General features: G+C 48.9%; 1 protein-coding gene across 5 annotated transcripts in view; it reads right to left on the bottom strand.

The window, feature by feature from the left end:
* Positions 1-2,132: 2,132 nt before the first annotated feature.
* LOC147248096 (F-BAR and double SH3 domains protein 2-like) overlaps positions 2,133-19,011 on the bottom strand; it is a 24,279-nt gene continuing 7,400 nt past the window's right edge. For 4 of the 5 annotated variants that reach the window (XM_086226938.1, XM_086226935.1, XM_086226936.1 and 1 more), the window contains exons 4-20: positions 15,234-15,310; positions 14,928-15,072; positions 13,203-13,336; positions 12,959-13,013; positions 12,751-12,879; positions 12,542-12,664; positions 11,660-11,755; positions 8,449-8,565; positions 7,359-7,457; positions 6,074-6,226; positions 5,843-5,977; positions 5,081-5,164; positions 4,602-4,785; positions 4,307-4,530; positions 3,926-4,136; positions 3,220-3,284; positions 2,134-2,968 (exon numbers count right to left, since the gene is read on the bottom strand). In XM_086226938.1, coding sequence (XP_086083064.1) covers positions 2,885-2,968; positions 3,220-3,284; positions 3,926-4,136; positions 4,307-4,530; positions 4,602-4,785; positions 5,081-5,164; positions 5,843-5,977; positions 6,074-6,226; positions 7,359-7,457; positions 8,449-8,565; positions 11,660-11,755; positions 12,542-12,664; positions 12,751-12,879; positions 12,959-13,013; positions 13,203-13,336; positions 14,928-15,072; positions 15,234-15,310 — 2,115 coding nt within the window. In that variant the 3' untranslated portion in view covers positions 2,134-2,884. Of the gene's footprint in view, positions 2,969-3,219; positions 3,285-3,925; positions 4,137-4,306; positions 4,531-4,601; positions 4,786-5,080; positions 5,165-5,842; positions 6,227-7,358; positions 7,458-8,448; positions 8,566-11,659; positions 11,756-12,541; positions 12,665-12,750; positions 12,880-12,958; positions 13,014-13,202; positions 13,337-14,927; positions 15,073-15,233; positions 15,311-19,011 lie in introns of all 5 variants that reach the window. The other variant, XM_086226934.1, reaches the window with a different exon arrangement.

Raw genomic sequence — 19,011 nt, 5'->3', positions numbered from 1 at the left:
AAACAGAAAACCCTCAAAACCCTGAAAACCTACCAAGTGAGAGGCAAGACCATGACACAGAGACAAGCAGGTTTGTGATTCAATCTCTCTTTATTTCACATTTGTTTGTACACAATAAATACTGTTAAACATCCACTGGCGTGTAAATATGACGCTCGACAACCTCTGCAGAGCTTGGGTTATAAATGTGGGCGGTTCGCCTCTGAGCAGCAGACGCAGCCCCCCGGGGAGGAATCGGGGCCAGCGGCCGGTGAAGGACTTCTCTACCGGGGAGACAGACGTCTCTTCTCAACAAAACAGGGGAAATGCAAACTTCAAAAATAAGTTTGATGTCATTTAGATCTCAAGGAGATCAAGGAGAACACAGCGGCGCAGCTGACAGAAGTCGCTTTTCCTCTGATTGAACTGAACTGAACTTGAAGAGCTTTTCATCCTAATTCTAAAATCAAAGAATCAAAGAGGAGGGAACGCTGCTATTTTCCGTACAGAAATCCGTCTCCAAGCGCTGTAAACTATCGACATTTCAAAAAGAAGACGATCAGAAGGTCAAATCTCCATCAAAGACACTACGACGGCTACTTAAGGCTAAATAACACCAGATAAAATATTCATACCGATATATGGTAAACAATCAAGAAATACTGGAAATAAAACAACAATGCAGCATCCACAAACAGGTCAATACTGAAAAGGAATAAAAGGACAGCCAAAAGTGCTTCACTGTGACGCCACACTGGACAGGATGGTTCCTCCCCCAAGGACAATCAGGCAGTTCTCAACTGGGCTCTTTCCTCAGCGGCTTTGGGTCAAAACGGGACCAGAATCCCTGGAAATTTTCCAATATTGAGCGAGATGTTCGAGAGCAACTCTTCTTCTGGGTGCTGCTGCTCTACGCCGACGCCATCCAACGGTTTGAGCGGCAAACTTGTCGTCTAGGTCTCGTCAAGACCTAGGAGAAAGATCCGTGAGTCCTGGATCGAGTGTGGGCCAGCGGTGGCATGACCGTGGGGGTGGGGTCCAAATTAACCGGGCCAAGTGACGGAGAGGTGCCTCAGCGTGAACTGTCACTCACTGCAACTTTCACCTCAACGAGCCTCCACATCCCCCCAGCGACCTGTACAGGCTACGTTCGTGTCACCATGTCCACGTCTTCACAACACAAGAAGAAGAAGAAGCTTGTCTTTTCTACGTATTTACACGCCATCTTTCTCCCGTCAACACGTTTGGTGCAAAGAAAGCGAACAGAGGAAGCAGGGGAACTGAACCACTCGTGAAAAGGTGAAGGCTCCACGGCTCTGATGGGGTCGCAGCTGGTGAAAGCACCACCTCCCCTTGTGACAGTGACTGTGTGTGTGTTGCCCCCCCCCCGTCTGACCACAACCAGACATTTGGTTCAAATGGAAGCTTTTGTCATCCTTAGAGGAGTAGGAGCCTGGCAGGAAGTGATGTCACAAGACCTAACGTGCTACATTTCTAGACGTGGACGAAGAAGTGCGTTTTGGTCACTGAAGACAAAGAACTTGGGTTTTGTTCGTCACTGAGATCAGTCACATGACGACCACCAACCCTCCCCAGGATCAGGCTCCTCCCACATCATCAGCACCGGCGATATTTGACTGTTTCAACATCACTTGCACTTTTCCAGATGTTTCAACTCAACTGTCGAGGAGATGCTGCAAACAGAAAACTTTAACAAGACTCACCGTTTCCTGAAGTGACCCTGGTCTCAGTTTCTGCTTCAGTTAGACTTCACTTGTTCGCCAGCTCAGTCAGAGCGGCGGGGGAGGAGGAGGGGGAGGCAGGGGGAGGAGGCTGATGCTGGGGTGACTGGTGGCCGTCGCGCTGAGCGGTATTTTCATCTTAATGTCTCTGTCCAGTACAGTTTTAACTCTCCATCGTCACGTCTAGATTCTAGCAAACCTTTCAGTTCTGGTGGAAGAAACCATGGGAAGGTTGGTAAAAATGCACCAGGAGGAGGAGGAGGAGGAGGAGGGGGAGGAGGAGGGGGAGGAGGAGGAGGAGGAGGAGGAGGGGGAGGGGGAGGAGGAGGAGGGGGAGGGGGAGGAGGGGGAGGAGGAGGAGGAGGAGGAGGGGGAGGAGGGGGAGGGGGAGGGGGAGGAGGAGGAGGGGGAGGAGGAGGAGGAGGAGGAGGGGAGGAGGGGGAGGGAGGAGGAGGAGGAGGAGGAGGGGGAGGGGGAGGAGGAGGAGGAGGAGGGGAGGAGGAGGAGGGGAGGAGGGGGAGGAGGAGGAGGAGGGGGAGGGGAGGGGGAGGAGGAGGGGGAGGGGGAGGGGGAGGGGGAGGAGGGGAGGAGGAATTTCAACTCAGCCAAGATGAGGAAGAAGTTTTTCTTCTGCAGTTCCAAATCAAATGTGTAGAAGTCTGTCACATGACGAGCTGTGACGTGTTCGACCCTCGCAGCTCCATCACTGACGTCCAGGACCACAGCGCCATCTCATCAAATACCCTCCTTCATCATTCGTCCGTCTCACTGACTGGGAGTGATACAGAAACCAGACTCAAACCAGTATCGGCATAGTGGGTCGCGCGTTAGCGCTGATCTGAAAACGGTTCATGTCCAGGTAGAAGATGGAACCTGTGAACTGGGTGGGACAACACTGGGCCTATTTGAAGCTCTTCTTCTAATAAGAGACAGGAAACTGAAGAGGAAAGGAGACATGAATCATTCAAAGAGAGGCACAGAGTTCACCAGAGCCCGCCGGCCCTACGAGGAGCTGAGTGAGGGGACAAGAGGGAGGAGTGAGGACCTCTCCTGGCCTCCAGGCGTCTCAGGGCCTCCTCACGTCTCCTTGGGAGTTTGTTTACAGGCACAGAGCCGGTGAGTCTAAGCTGGTTATCTTCGCCGCCACCACCAGGGTGTCGCCTTCACACCAACGTGATCTCCACCTCCTCCCTCCGCTTCACCTGTCCCCGCGGATGCTGTTTTGGGGGCGGAGGAGCAGCACGGACCTGGAAACATCCACCAAGAGACGCAGTTAGAACTAAAACTGTTCATCGGAACCTCAAGAGTCACAAACTCCACGCAGCAGAGCTCAAACGTGCAACTGAAGGAACAAGACTGCGACCGTCGGGGCTAAAACAGACCCGGACTCAGACTTTCACCGCAGCACTGATGCCAACCCTTCGCCTCACCTGGCTGATGGCAAGTCTGCGTGTGTTATGGTTATCAGACCCAGAGGTCAAACTCTGAGGTTACTCACGGGGCGAATGGTGCCGGATCCACTCTCGGGGTATTTGGGAGGCTGAGGGGAGCCTTGGCCTGGACCTGCCGAGAACAACGGATCCAGATTACCATCAAACAGCTACAGGCCACCAAGTCCACCGAGCTGAAAATGCCTCGCGGAGAGTTGCACTTTCTTAACATCCATGAATCTGAAGCTCAACAGACATAAAAATGGCAGTACAAGGTGGAGTTTCTCCTCTAGATGAGGGCGGGCGGAGCCGCTGGTCCGCGTGGGTCACCACTCAATGATCCCCAGCACAAGCGTCCGGTGGAGCCCGGTACCTGCAGGAAGTGGCGGCTGGTCTTTGCCATATAAGGATGCCACATTTCAACCAAAACCAAATATTCTTCAACTCTTGGTGACCACAACACAAAAGCAAACGCCTCCACGGTGTAAATGGAGAGCAGCAGTAACCAGCAGAGGGCAGCAGTTCACCCTCACTGCGTGCAGTCTGCCAGAAATTCACAGAAGAAAATTTTGACCTGTCAAATGCATCTATTCTTCAATCTAAATATTTCAAATTCTTGTCACTGCTGAAAACTGGTGATGGTCATTAATTCAGCTGAATTAAAACCAAAACATTCAATCAACTGGATTCAGTCCTAATAGTTCTGAGTTCTCGGGCCCGGCCCAAGCGCTGCTTCTTCAGCTGGACCGGTCCAGTCAAATAAGGGACTCTCACTCTGAAAAGGGCTTTTGTGCGGCGCTGGTGGCGGCCTGTGGTGTCCGTTGTGATAGGAGGGCGGTCGGCCGACGGGGGAGGCTGTGGCGCTGCAGGGACTCAACTGAGGTGATGACGTGGTGGGGGTCTGCAGGGGGCTGCTGTGGAGGGGCCCAGGCTGGAACGGGCTGCGAGGGGCTCGGTCGCACTGGGCAAAAGTGGAGGGAGAAGTCTCGAAAGAGCAGAGAGGGGAATTTAAGACGTCGCTGTGTGTGACAAAGTTTCACACACAAAAACACACATTTCTGCCACAACAACAGTTGTGTTTATCTGACATGCAGGGGTTGTAACCTGCAACCTGACCACTAGATGTCACCAGATCCCACAGCTGAACTCCTGTACCTGAGCACTGCCATCTCTCTGCTCATCTCCATTCTCGCAGGCTCCGCTGAGGTCTTCCACCAGAACCGCAGGGAAGACGCCGATGACGCCATTAAACTCGCCTTCCCAGAAACCATCATCCTCATGAGTCTCTCTGCTGAGGATGCGGATGATGGCGCCCTCTGGAAAGGACAGCTCGTCGTCCGTTTGGCCGGCGTAGTCGTACAGAGCCTTGGCAAACGACACTGTCACAGAGAGGAGAAGGCTGAGAAACTGCATGTCACTATGAGGTTTGTGGGACAGGACTACGGCTCACCGGTGGAGTCTCCATTGACGGAGCCGCTCAGAAGTTCAGTTTCGGGTTCTGTGGAGTTACTGGAGGAGTGGGACCGGGCGTCCAGCGCCGCCAGAGACTGCAGCATGCTCAGGAGGCTGTTTGAGGAAGGCAGCTGCAGGTATTTCTCCGGGACGTAGCCGACTTGTCCGCTGCGATTTCTGGCCTGAAAATTAAGAAAGTCAAGTTTCAAAGATCATCTTCAAGCAAAATGTGTCAGAACTTCCAAAATCCAGTTTCATTCCTCATCTAACGTTCCACAAGAAACCTCTGATGAAGGCACTTCAGTAGAAGCTGTAACAGTGTCAAACTTTAAGTAGCCAGGAGAGCCCAGCAGACGGTTGCAGGCTAACAGGCTCACTGCTGGAATATTCCTGTTTCGCTGTAAGAGTCAAAGACTTTCTCTGAGTAGGGACCACGATCCCAGGGAGCTAGTGGTCGGTGGGTGGGGACGTGAATACCTTGACCCAGTCCTCCATGTCGCCATCGTCAATGACCTCCAAGATTTCCTGCTCCTCGATGGTCAGTTCATCCGGCTGGGACGCCTGACGAGGAAAAACCGAGACGGTGAAACAGTCCCCACCTGCACATCTGTGTATATGCAATTCTAACAGTGTCCACGGCGTCACCTTTGAATCCTCTCTTGTCAAACTCTGCATGCAAAGTCAATTATTTTCTGGCCTTTTCCCCCTTTTTGTCTCCAATTGTCCATCACCACCTGTACCATCCACGCCGTCCTAATAGCTGCTCCACCCATTTTTCCAAACTCGGACAGGCCCTACACGCCCTGGTGCTTCCTCTAACGTGGAGTTGTTGGTCCTCCAAGAGGAGAATGCAGCTTGAGGGAGGATCACACAGCTCTCTGGAGCAGTGCTCCCACTGACCAGAGGAGGCGCTAGTGTGGCGACCAGGACGCGTACTTTCACCCAGCCCCCCTCAGGCTGACACGACCAACTGTGTCTGCGAGACAGCAAGCTGGAAGTAACACGGGTGACCCCCCCATGTTGGTGGCTAACGTAACTTAATGTCCAAGTTTTTTCAGTTTAGAGGCGGAGTTTAGCCACCTACAGACACGCCTGCATACCAACAGTCCAATAGTAACCCCTGAATACCTGAGCTGAACTCAGCTTACCGCCTGAACTACCACATCGCTGAAGGAGCAGCTGTGTCAGGTGAGGCGCTGACTACAAGGCTGCGCTGCAGCAACAGAGCAGAGCCGCTACCTTGTAGGAGTAGAGGACTTTACAGGTGAGAGGGTAGTTCTTCAAGGTGCTGGAGGGGCTGGAGCTGCTGTCATCCAACACTTCGCCGCTGTCCTCTGTCTCCTCCTCATCCTCTCGCTCCAGATCTGCTGTTCCCTGCAAACCCAGGAGAGAGCCGGAGTATAACCAGGCGCCCGCCATACCTGGACATAATTGGATCAAAACAGAACCAGAGTGCTTTGTGGCTCTTACAGAGAGTGAAGGATCGTGGGTACTCAGGTTGTTCCAGCGCTCGTTCTCCAGCTCCTCCATCACCTGGTTCATGGCGCTCTTCAGCCACGTTTCAACGGCGACACCCGCCTGCCGCAGCACGTCCAGACGCGCCTCCGCTTTCACTTTCACTGTCTGGCATCGAGGAAGTTACAAATAAATCATTAAAAAGTAACTGACAATCCGCGCTGGGCGGTTTCTCGGTACACGGCGGTATTTTTTTTTTCATGCATAATCAGGTGTTCACAACATTTTCTACTGGTGAGAGAAGAATTACTGGTGTGGACGCCTTCGCCATCATGGTGAACTTTGCTGTCAGACTTGTAATAGTGAAGGCTTGCATGGCCCCAGAAAATGACGCTGTTAACAGAGGAGGCGCTCATGAATCATGAGGCGAGGAACCAAAGACGGCCGTCATCAAAGTAACTAAATACTAAAGTAAACTCAAGAAAGAACTTCACTGCGCCAACTTCACCAACATCCTTGAGAAAACCAATACAAACGTAGTGCGACTTGAGCGAGTCGCTCGTGTTGCCGCCTCCAACAACCCTTGCGTAAAATGGTTGTGTGGTCGATGTCGGACTTTTTGGAACCATGAAACCTCCAAACGGACACTGCTCCTTCCCCTCGCTCTCCCGGGTCATCACGTTCTACAAGTTCTGCAGCTTTGAGTTTGGAACTTTCGATACCTGTCCCACCCATCTCCACTGTAACGCAACACCTGAGCACCGTTCAATGTTCCCTCAGCGAGCCGCGCAGTCCAGTCAAGCATGTTCAGTGTGGTGCGGCGCGGTGCTCCATCGTTGTGGAATCAAATGCACCGACATGGTGGTGTGTTAAAGATTCACATCATCACGAAAATATACAGCAGTATCAAGTATGAAGCGGTGTGTACTACATGTGTACTCAGACTACAGACAAGAGAATCTGAGCTGCTCACAAAGTCTCTCTGTCTCACTCACACACACACACACACACGCACACACACACACGCACACACACAGTGCAATTGGGCCACGTGCAGTTCAGGATCTTGATCAAGGACTCTTTGACAGGCTCAGGGAGAAGCGGGGATTGAACCATCAACCCAGTTACAATACAGCCTCTCTTCCTCCTGAGTACTACTACTTCAACCCAGAGCAGTATTTATACCACCGTGACATCACCAGTAGGGGGAGCACTGGGACCAGCTTCAACATGACACTGATGAAAGACACTGATGACACACACACACACACACACACACACACACACACACACTCTCTACCTCTGCCCTCCGAAGGCTCTGCCTGGCCACCTCCATCTTGGTCTCCAGCTCGGCGCTGTTTTGCTCGGCGTTCTCCTGGGAGCCGTATTCCTCCAGGACCTGCAAATGAGCCAGGACGCACAGGTGAGCCACGATCCACCAGAGGCACACAAACACAACACCACATGCCACATTTCCAACAAAACATGTTAATTCAAAGGGGCTTTTTGTCTGAGATACATGTGTGACTCACTTCCTGCTTACTGGAAGCAGTTTGATGTTGGTCACTTGACTCAATCAGGAAAGGCCGTCACTGTGAGGTCATGACCTCTCCGCTGCAGCCGATTACCTCATCAAGTTCTTCCTCATTCAGAAAGTACATGAACGATCTCCTGATTATGATCTGCTCGTAGTACAAATCTCCATTTAGTGCTTCTTGTCATTGTTGCGACTACATCATGTAACTTCCAACTCTTTGGTAGTCGTAGTAGTAGTAGTCGTAGTAGTAGTACTGTATGTCCTGCCCTCATTCCTGTGCATGAGGGGAACAATGTACAAAAGGACCTGATTGAATCAGACCTTGAAGGATGGAGATATTGAATTATCATCTGGGAGTGTGGGACTCGTGCAGGATGTGAGGCTTTGTGTTCGTCTGTATTTACCGTCGGAGTGTTGCTCATGAGGTCAGGTCCTGCTCAACAACATTTTAGTCTCATTGAAACTTTTTCTTGGTAAAAGAAAAGGTTACAAAAATGAACTACATTCTGATTGAGGGTCTCAAATGTCTCCCTGAACATTTCAAAACCAGTTGTCAAGTCCAAAATTTCAGGGGAAAAAAGAAAAAAAGTTTCCTTTTCAACCGATGGTGGAAAGAATGTCAACATTTGGCCGATTCGGACTGAAATAATCCTGGCAGGTAGATTATTGGTCATCCGCGCATGTGTGTGAGTCAGACAGGGACAACACCAACACAGTTAACACACACATCTACTGTCAACTGCAGCAGCTGAGGGAGACCAGCAGTTATCAACAGTTCAAAGGGAAGTCAGAAGGACTTCTAACAGTGCGACCACAGCCTGCCTGACGTCCCCGACAATGACGGGTGTCTCACCCGCTGAGTGTGGATGACACTCTTGTATTCTCGGGCCACACGACTCGCCCATTTCCTGGCCTCCTTGTCCAGGCTGTGCTCCTCCACCGTCCCACTCTCCCTCTGCAGCTGCGTCACCTACAAACACAGAGACCAGATGATGAACCTCCAGAACACGACCATCATAAACCCGAACTGGGACAGGAGGTGGACTGTCTGGAACTCCAGGGAGGGGAGCGAATCAGGCTCCTCTCACACCAGTTCAAGTGCTACATGCCACAAATCTGCTTGAGTTGAGAGAAAACTACCAGTAGCTGAAAATTACATCAGAGGGTGAAGTGTCATTTGCTACCGGCAGGTGAGAGCAGAACAAGGCATGCAAACCACATCCTGAGCAGCTGTCGAACAGGGCGATGGCCTGCGGTGACCTTGTGGCTCTTACTTCCTGTGACCGAAGGTGGGGCACGCCAAGGTGGGCCGGGATCACGTCTAATAGGGTTTAAGAATGACATCTGTTCTTAAGAATTTAAAAAAAAAGCTAAATTAAGAAGTTTTCACTTGACAGCCTTTGTGTGTGTGTGTGTGTGTGTGTGTGTGTGTGTGTGTGTGTGTGTGTGTGTGTGTAGGGAGAAGGCCGGGGTGGGGAAGGTCAGTGCACTCTGATGAGGCCCACTCACAATGCCTCCTTTTCACAGATGGGCCGTTCACAGGGCCCAGCCTACCTCCTGCCCCTCCCTCCCCGTTCAGCTCTATTCCTTCCCGGATCCCTCTGTCTGGTGCAAGTGGTATGAGAGGGAGGGAGGGAGGGTTCTCCACCATTAATGTTTTCTTTAGGAACAGGCTGCTGCTTGTTTGACTTCCAATGGAAACAACGCAAGCGTTTGCAGTTTGAACAAATTGTCCAGTGTTGTCCAGAGCAGCAGAGCGCCAACACTCCAGAGAGGCGGGCCGGCAGATTTGGGCTACAGACCAGCCTGGCTAGCACAGAAGTACCTGTGGTATGGACTGTAAACCATCGCATCAGAATACAGCAGCCCTCAGAAAGCCCTGCAAATGTGATGATAAAATCGTGTTGGACTTAGGTTGACACTTTAGCCGACATTAAATGATTCCAACAAAGGACTAACTGGAAAACGGAGAAGTACCAGGTTCCACGTACGGACCTTTGGAGTCCCAAAAACCACCTCTGCACACTGAATTCCATGCATTTCCTATGAAAGCCTACATGGTCTAAATCTCACTCAGTTTATTTCTGTCTGCTATTTGACTACTGACGTAAAACTTTCCTTCTGAGTCTGTATGTACCGTGAACGGCGTGCTAGTCAAACGAGGTAACGGGCTCTGAGGGAGCCAAACAACAAGCTGCTGTGTTTTCTGCAGCTTTATCCAAAGTGCTCCAGGCAGATTCTGCAGGTCCAGGTGTGGAGGACAGCCTGACCACATCGGCCTCTCGACCCGGGCTGACCGTGACACACGGTGTGCATGAGGAGAGACAACGTGCATCGTAAATAGAGCTCAGGAAGAGACCTTTAGCCACGAACACTCAGGGCCGCTCGTCTGTCCTGTTAACTGTCGTTGGTTTGGTGCTGTAAAAAGAAAACTGAAGTGAACCGAGTCTCAGCCAACTCTGCTTTTATGATGCCTTTTGTTTGGCACAGGCAGCTGGGAAAGCAGGTCGTGATGATGCAACACAGTGTAGGAAGGACAGGCTTATCAGACACAGTTCATAACTTTTACAACAAATGAAAGGATGCTTCCAGTCACCGCACAAACAGTTGGTCGCTCCTGTAAAAGTCAACTTGCACGTGTTTGGTAGGCTGATGGAGCAACGCTCTCAGTCAGGTTCGCCCTGTCAGCCAGACGACCAGGAACTCGTTTCCCTCTCAGTCGCGAGCTGAGCCAAACATCGTCTCACCGGAAAGCACCGGCCATTTTAGTAATGCAGAGGTGATGTCGGTCTGGATACGCCGCAATAATCTAATAGGACTAATCAAGTTGCACATGTTATCACTTAAACAAGAGCAAACATTATGTGCTTGCAAAAAGATCAAGGTTCACATCCCACTGTACCAGAGGTCGGAACACGACTTGATGGCTACCATGCGGGTGCGCAGACGTCTGAGGGAGGGCTGAAGGCTGCAAATGCCTCTGTCATCAGAACACACTTGGAAACCCCCAAGCTGGAACACAGCGCTTGTTGCTGTTTTACACGAAACCCTCAAGAGGACTCAGAGCAGCAGAATCCTGGATGCATTTTTAAAAAAGGATGCATTTGGTACACAGATTTTTTCCAAATTCCAACATAAACAAGCCCTTCCAAATGCACCACTGTGGTTTCAGTAGTTTTTCCTTGATTGTTGCACTTTTATCACAGTAAGAAGGCGAAGAAGGTTAGTTTGTGTCTTATTTGTAGTCAGTTTTAATTGCTGTGGTTCTTGGTGCCATTTTCTCCTGCTGACTACAGAACCCCTCCACAGTTAAGTCCAGCTACTTTGTGTTTTTCAGCCTCTCGTCAAGTGAAAACACTCTCACCAGTTCTGTACGTCCCAGCAATCTACTGATGTGAACTATGTGGCCTTTTATTTTGAAAATCAACTGGGTGGTTTGCTGTTCATGTGTGTGACTTCCTGCCCTGCAAGATCTGCTCTATGCAACTTGACCCAGCGTCTGACAAGAATAGACCAGGAACATATTTTCAGCATGGCAGAGCTGAGAGCTGCTTCTTGGACGCTTCCAAACTGCTGCGGTGCCTCTGGTGGATCCCAAAGACCGCCTGCCACACTGGGAGCAGGTGTCATGAACACGTCCAGTTACTAAGATGTCCAGTGGTGAGGGAACCAAGATCTAAGTCGAGAAAACACAACTGGAAAGCTCAGCCCAGGCACAACGCACACAAACTGAGCACTGCTGCTCGTTCCAGCTACGATGATCACGAAGGAGTCTTGACTTCACATCAGTCGACTTCCTTCACTCAAAGGTCTGAAAACTTCAGGATCCGGGCCCAAACTAGTCGGAGCACACAAACGTCAGGGACTCTGAAGCAGAGACGCCACAACATCATCTTAAACAAAGTTTCTTGCCAAACATCCTGAAACTCCTCTTTCTTATCTGAAACAAAAAAGCTAAAAATGAGCAGTGGAGCTCCAGGGTGTCGTTTGGTGTGCGTGTCTCATGTGACACATGATACAGAATAACAGGAAGGAAGTGAAGGACATGAAATGTCTGCGTTTACCGGATCTGAGTCGACGGGCTGGTACAAGAAGTCGGCAGCTTGTTGAAATATGAGGTTCTTCTGCACAAACAGATGCTGATGAAACTCCTGCAGCAGCTGCAAGTTAGAAGGGAGAAGATGAAATAAGTCTTTAAAAACTAACAGAGATAAATGAGTTCCTGGACCTTCTACCACAGTCGTTTGGGCAGAGCTGAAGACGAACACTGCAATCAACATCAACCTGAGATTGTTTCATTATTTGTGGTGCTTGTAGCCTGAGAGGTGCCAGAATACTGATGTTGAGACGATGCAAACATCTTAATATCCCAGTCTCTCCCTACATCTGTCAGAGCAACGCCACAGGCAGGAGAGCAACAGCTCGACTGGAGCTGCCTCTGTCCCTCCAGATACAAGAGGTGAGATTAGCTCCAAAATGCTAGAGCGGCGCTACACGGCTAATTATTCACTACACATTGATAAAGACTGATATTCATGACAGCTGGTTTCATTCAGAGAGGCTAAAAAAACAAAAGCTTAAGTGACACAAACTAAGCAAATGCAGCAAAGAAGAGCAGGTTAATGTCATAAAAGCTTGAGTTGAGAGGGTAAAGAATAAACATCCACGTCGACTTCAAGTAGTCCAATCAAAACGCTGCCTTTCACAGAGCACTCAGAACATCGGGTTTAGGGGGTTGTGTTGACACAACTGCTTCCTTCTCTCATGATTTCTTCATATTCTGGCCTGAGCTGAGCTGAAACAAAACGCGCCTCCAGCTCTGGAGAGGCGAGACGAGCCGCGCAAACCAGACTGAAACAGGCCAGCAGCTCAGTAACCGAGGAGCGCCGGGGTAACTGAAACCCTTCAATTAATTAGCAGCGGTGAAGGTCACACTGAAGTCTCACCCCGTTCGAGCTGTTCAAGAGCTGGTTGAAGATGTTGTGGACCGTCTGGTATGTTTCTAGCTCTGTCTGACACAGCGAGACCAGGTAAACTTTCACCTGCTCGTAAATCCTGCCGTCTAACACCTGCAGAGGCAAGAAAAGATGCATTTAGTGTTATTGTTCATGTATCTCACACTGTCCATGCGTGCAGGAAGCTCGTACACACTCACCTTGATGCCGTCCATCAGGTCTACATCGTAGTAGCGCTGCTGGTGGGCGTTAGCGGCCGCTAGCATGAGAAGGTAGTCGTTTCTGGCATGAGTGGCTTTAGAGTTGCACTCGCTCCTCTTGGCTTTCAGCTATAAAGCAGAAATTCATAATTCTGATCATAATTATCGCAAAATGTAAAGAGGTTTCCTGCAAGTGAAAAACTCAAACCTTCACACTCGCCCTCTGCAGGCTCGACCGGGACTGGAAGAGGCTTAGCTTGGACCTGCACGAAGGAAACAGAAGTGACAGGGTTGTCCTCACTTGCCATGTTGGTGTCTAACAGCTGCGAGTAATGGATGCTTAACTGAACGACGAGTCCAACGACAAGTCTAACAACTGGTCGGTTTCTTAAATTGAAATCAGAAATCGGTGTATAAATCCAACACAAGTCGACCAATAATTTGGATCGTACTTGGCGTCCAGCTCCGCTTTCTCCCGGACGGCCTGCGCCATGGCCTCAGCCTCCTGGTACTTCTTCCTGCTCTTGGTCAGGTCCTTCACGGAGCCCTGCAGCTCAGCTTGGACCTCAGTCAGCTGTTCAACACACTGATAGCACAGAGCAAAAACATGAGATATGGAAAATAGTGTTTCTGTGGATGCCCGCTGCCCCAACCTCCAGACCCTGAGGGCGACAGCAGGAACAGGCAGGACGTCACACAGGGAAGTTCCTCATTACAGTTGATGTTGATTTTAAAACGCTTATTCTGGACTGTTGCCTACAACCACGATGACCTCATGTTAGCAAGATATAATGACCTCATGCTTGACTGTGAGCAGATACCAGCAGAGATGTCAGATCGCTGGGATCAGCTCGAGCTGTGAGCGCCGAGACAGCGGCGGCGGCGGCGGCGGCGGCGGCGGCAGAACGTGAGCAGCGCTACACACCGAGCTAAAGACGCTCCGCTGCACAGATCACCAACCATCCCTCTCAGATATTTGTCCTCCTTTCTTTTCTTTTTTGATGACTGCTTTAAAACCCATTAAAGACCAGTGTTGAAGAACAAACCACGGTTCTCTGTCGGGTTCCTTCCCGCAATGTCAGACAACTCTACAGTTTGGGCAAAAAGCAAGTGCAAGAACCGACAGGGTTGGAAGTCAAAGGAGCTGCATCAGGTTTCTTCCTGGAGCGTCATCGAAGCGCGTGTTGCACCATAAATCCAGTGGCACCTACTAAAGGTGAGCATGGCAGGGGGCAGCAGTGAACCCACGCCAGCAGGAAGCAGAGGGCGGCGCTGGCGGCGAGGCTGGACTGATAAGACCTCTGAGATAAGTGTGACGTTTGCCCTCCATCAGCAGATTGGTAACTGCTCTGTTTATCATTGTTGTTGATACGCTGACCAAAGAATGAAACACAGGGCACTAAAGTTTCACTGCTCCAAGTACTCTTACTGCAGCTATGAGTACATGCTAAGAATCAGGAGATGCAGCAGTTGTGAATTTCTGGGTCCGTAGAATTCATCGTTGTCATTTTATCAAAAACACCTGGAAACTGCAGGGACATGGACTCCAGCCTCAGAGCAGGAACAGCTGATTTCAGACCCCTAATGCGGATCATTCCATCCCCAGCCCCTTGACCCCTGCCTGACCCTGACCACGATACTAGAGCGAGCTAGTGGAGGCCGCCAACACCCCCACGACGGGCAGGTGCTGCTGGGTAATGTAGGCAACTGAAGACAATTCACTCTTATTCATTGGTTGTCAAGTGATGAAAGTTAAGCATTATAACACAAAGTTACATTCTGTAGCTGTCAGCAAGCATTTGTGAAATAAAGCTACAAATAATGAGCACAGTAACGTAAAACAGATGTGAATCTCAGAGGACACATCTGGGAAGAAGCTTCAAATTGTGCACATGAATTTTATAGTATTTTGTATATATGTACATGTATACACACAATACTTAATATATATATGTGTATATGTATATACACATATATATATACATATACACACACACCTCTATGAGTGCAGCAGCGAGCCACGACCGTGTCTGACCTTTAGACAGAGGCAACTTTCCAAATGGCCCCGAGAGGAAGGACAGACACATGACCTGACTTGGGTTGGTAAAGCTGTTCTAACAGTCATGTGACACAAGTGACAGAAACCTGAGTGGTGCTGTGAGATCGACCTGGATTACCTTCCGCAGCTGCTGCTCCTTCTGCAGGCGGACCGTCTTCACGGGATCAGCGACCTGAACTTTGTAGTTCTCACAGGCGCTGATTCTGGACTGAGTGACCTGGATCGTACCCTCCAAGTAGGCCCTCCATAAACAGAACATGTTCCTAAACCAAGCACAGATAAATCAAGGCGGAGGAAGTTTGCCACAGCGCCTGATGCTGCAGTGCGAGGAGAACACAATACACGCTGGATCTGGCAGACATGCGTGGTGAAATCTGAGAGGACGGAAAATAAATCTCACTTCCTGCGCTGTGACGGCGGTTACCTGTCATCTGCCGGCTCCTCTGTGAGGCCGTCCGGCCAGTCCCTCTTTAGATACTGATTCGCCAACTTCTGAAGGGCCTGGAAAAGACAAAGTGGGGGTGACCTTTCACCTCTGACACCAACACACATTTCCTGTGTCTGCTCTTCATATAGGATGTGCTCGGAGGACTGCGACCTCCCCTGACCCCGCCTATAAATCACTGGGTGCCTGAGCGTACGGAGAGAGGCGGAGGAGACGCTGATTATTCCCCTTGAGTGAAGAAACGTAAAGTCAGTTAAAGGTGGCAGAGTAACTTCAACACCGCATGGATGTTTGACTTGATGCAAAGGATTCAGACGGTGAACACACATGCGGTTTCTGCCACCGAGCCCCAGGTGAGGTTTCCTGAGGAATGTGTACGACACCTGCATCGCACCTTAACCTCTGTCCTTCTCCTTCCTTACTCCTTGTCCATAAAGACAAGCTGATGAAACCCTGCAGAAAATACACAACTTTTCTTTCGTTACTTTTCAAGTTCCCAAAGTTTACATGTTTTTTCAGTATGTACAACACATGAATATCACATGAACTTGTTTTTACTCGGACGATACTGCCTGCGGTAAATACTGACTATCGACCCGCTCAACTGGGAACGAAGCCAAATCTCCACGATGGTACGAACGCCTGTATCAACCTTCCATGATCAGCGAGCGGGGGACGAATGTATGTTAGCATAATAAACCGACGGGTGTGGATGATTGACTCTTGTGTGTAGATGTTAGCTAGCTAGCTGGACAACCACAGCTAAATTCCACAGTTCTGAACAGACTTTGTTTGAGTTCTTGTGGTCTCCTCAAACACAGCCAGGATTCACGATGGAAAAGGTCATAATATTCCATATTTTCTGGGAATCATCAATGCAACCACGTTCCTGCAGTCACAATGAGCAAAATAACCCTGCTAACAGCAGCAGCAAATCACTGCAGAATGTCAGAGGTTAAAGTTTTGGACTTTGGATCTAAAACTTGAAGATGAAGTTCTTGAGTTTTCTAGGAACGTTTTCTTGGAGACTGGCACCTTTCCTCAGCAACATGAAATGGATTTGTTCAGCGCATCAGTGCAGAAAATAATGGCTGAACCATCATCGTCAGGTTACGGCCGAATCGAATATCCAGGCTCATTCACACCCTGGAGAACGCACATCGTGCTACACTGCAGCGGCGTTCTGTAAATAGACCCCTGCACATTATCGCCATGTCTGGCCTCCATTTCTGAACTGGGATTTTTAAGAGTGGAGACTGCAGCAGCTGCCCCTGCCAGCGAAACCTGCAGCGGTGATCCAAGCGAGAGTTCATCCACAAACCAGGTGAGGAGGAAATGGATCAGTAACTCCGTGGACGTGGGTCACAAGTGGACAGCTCGTCCTCAAGACCCCGGAGCCCTGCAGGTCCCTCGGTGGTCGCCAGCAGGGAGGCAGACGCCCGGGGCAGCTGAACACAGCAAGACTGTGTCTACCGCTCAGAACCCCCGGGATGCCGGTTCACACACGCGACAACCAACACGTTATCTTTACCTGTCAAATCACATATCAACTGGGACTGAATTGTATGTGAAGTCTTTCTCTGATTTCCTGCTTCATCCTGGCGTCCTACAGAAACGCCTCTTCTTTGTGTACTTGTTTTTGTCACTTGTACCTCCACATTGAGTCCATCCATCCTTCCTTCATCCACCCTTAAAAAATGCGAGCCCTGTTCTGGGGTCCTGAGGCAGTCACGGCCATGGCTCTGAACTCCAAGGCCCTGGTGGTCTTGGTGCCAAAGCTTGAAAGCTGCTATAAACACGTCCTTTGTGGGAGTCCGATTGAGAGAGGATCGCCAACTGAGCTAGCAAGCGGACACGCCTGAATAGTGTGATGGGAACAAGGGACGGGTTGGAGGAGGAGGACGGCAGAGGAAGAGACACACAGAGGAGGACATTTTATCACTCTGTGTGATTTGAATAGCAATCGGCTAATGGCTAAAGCAGCTTGCAGGTGTAAGACGCACAAAAAGAAGAGGTTTGAGGGACGAAGGGGACGAAGTGTTCCAGAGACAGTCTGACCCACTTTGATTCAACCGTTGGCTGCGGGCGTCCATTGATCACAACCAGCAGACAGCTCAGACACACAGAAACACCATTGAGCACAATTTCTCCATTTTCAGGCCAGCAATACAACATTCATCATTTCATCTGATGATCATTTCCTCGATTTATTGGTTTATCCGTTAAATATCAGGAATTGGAACTTGAAATGCATCTTAGTCAAAGAAATTGATCTGAAAACGATGCAGAAAAACAGCGTGGAGTTTGTCACTCCAGTGACAACCAAGCGCATCGTTTAAAACTGGAAAACTGATTTAACTACGATTGATGACATTTGCAGCGCTTCAATTCCCAGAAGTCAGCTGGGCGCGAGCAGCTGGACCGGGTCACTGAGACACATCTGGGTCTGGTCCAGCTGTGGCCAAGTTGGCATGGATAGGAATCCACTTGTTGATCGTGACCTTTCAGGTTTAGGACTAAAATACTCAAATACAACATGAATGTTAACATGCATGTTGTATTTATACATATACACACACATACATACATATATGTATACAAATATTCATGTGTGTATATGTATATATATTTGTATACATATATACATATAATTATGTGTGTATGCATAAATACACACATATATTACACATATACATATATGTGTATGTATATACACACACACATACACACATATATACACATATATACATATACAAACACATACATATACACTATATATATACACACTATATATATACACACTATATATATACATACACTATATATATACACACTATATATATACACACTATATATATACATACACTATATATATACACACTATATATATACACACTATATATATACATACACTATATATATACACACTATATATATACACACTATATATATACATACACTATATATATACACACTATATATACATACACTATATATATACACACTATATATATACATACACTATATATATATATACACTATATACAGTGGATATAAAAAGTCGACACACCCCTGTTCAAATGCCAGGTTTCCGTGATGTAAAAAATGACAGCAAGAAAAATAATCTTACAACTTTTTGCACTTTTAAAGTGACCTTTGACCTGTACAACGCAACTGAAAAACAAACAGAAATCTTTGAGGGAGGTGAATTAAAAATAAACAACTGAGAAAATGTGGTTGCATAGGTGTGCACACCCTTTTATAACTGGGGATGTGGCTGTGTTCAGATTTAACCAATTAAGTTCAAGCTCATGTTAACTGGAGTCAGCACACACCTGACACCAATGAAAGTGCCTCTCATCAACCCCAAACAAAATTGAGCTGTTCTAGGAGGCTTTTCCTGACATTTTGTAGCCACAACTTCCAGAACAAGCCATGGTCCGCAGAGAGCTTCCAAAGCATCAGAAGGATCTCATTATTCAAAGATATCAATCAGGTGAAGGCTACAAAAGAATTTCTAAGGCATTAAATGTACCATGGAACACTGAAGACCATCATCATCAAGTGGAGAAAATATGGCACAACAGTGACACGACCAAGAACAGGACGCCCATCCAAAATTGACGATGAAACAAGAAGAAAAGCAGTCAGAGAGGCTGCTAAGAGGCCGGCAGCAACACTGAAGGAGCTACAGGAAATTCTGGCAAGTACCGGTTGTATGGTACATGTGACAACAATCTCCCGTCCTCTTCACATG

Source organism: Aulostomus chinensis, chromosome 15 (assembly GCF_037954235.1).
Source record: "Aulostomus chinensis isolate RoL2024-O1b breed Wild chromosome 15, RoL_Achi_v1.0, whole genome shotgun sequence".
Classification (NCBI taxonomy): Eukaryota; Metazoa; Chordata; class Actinopteri; order Syngnathiformes; family Aulostomidae; genus Aulostomus; species Aulostomus chinensis.
This window is presented reverse-complemented; position numbering and strand designations above follow the sequence as displayed.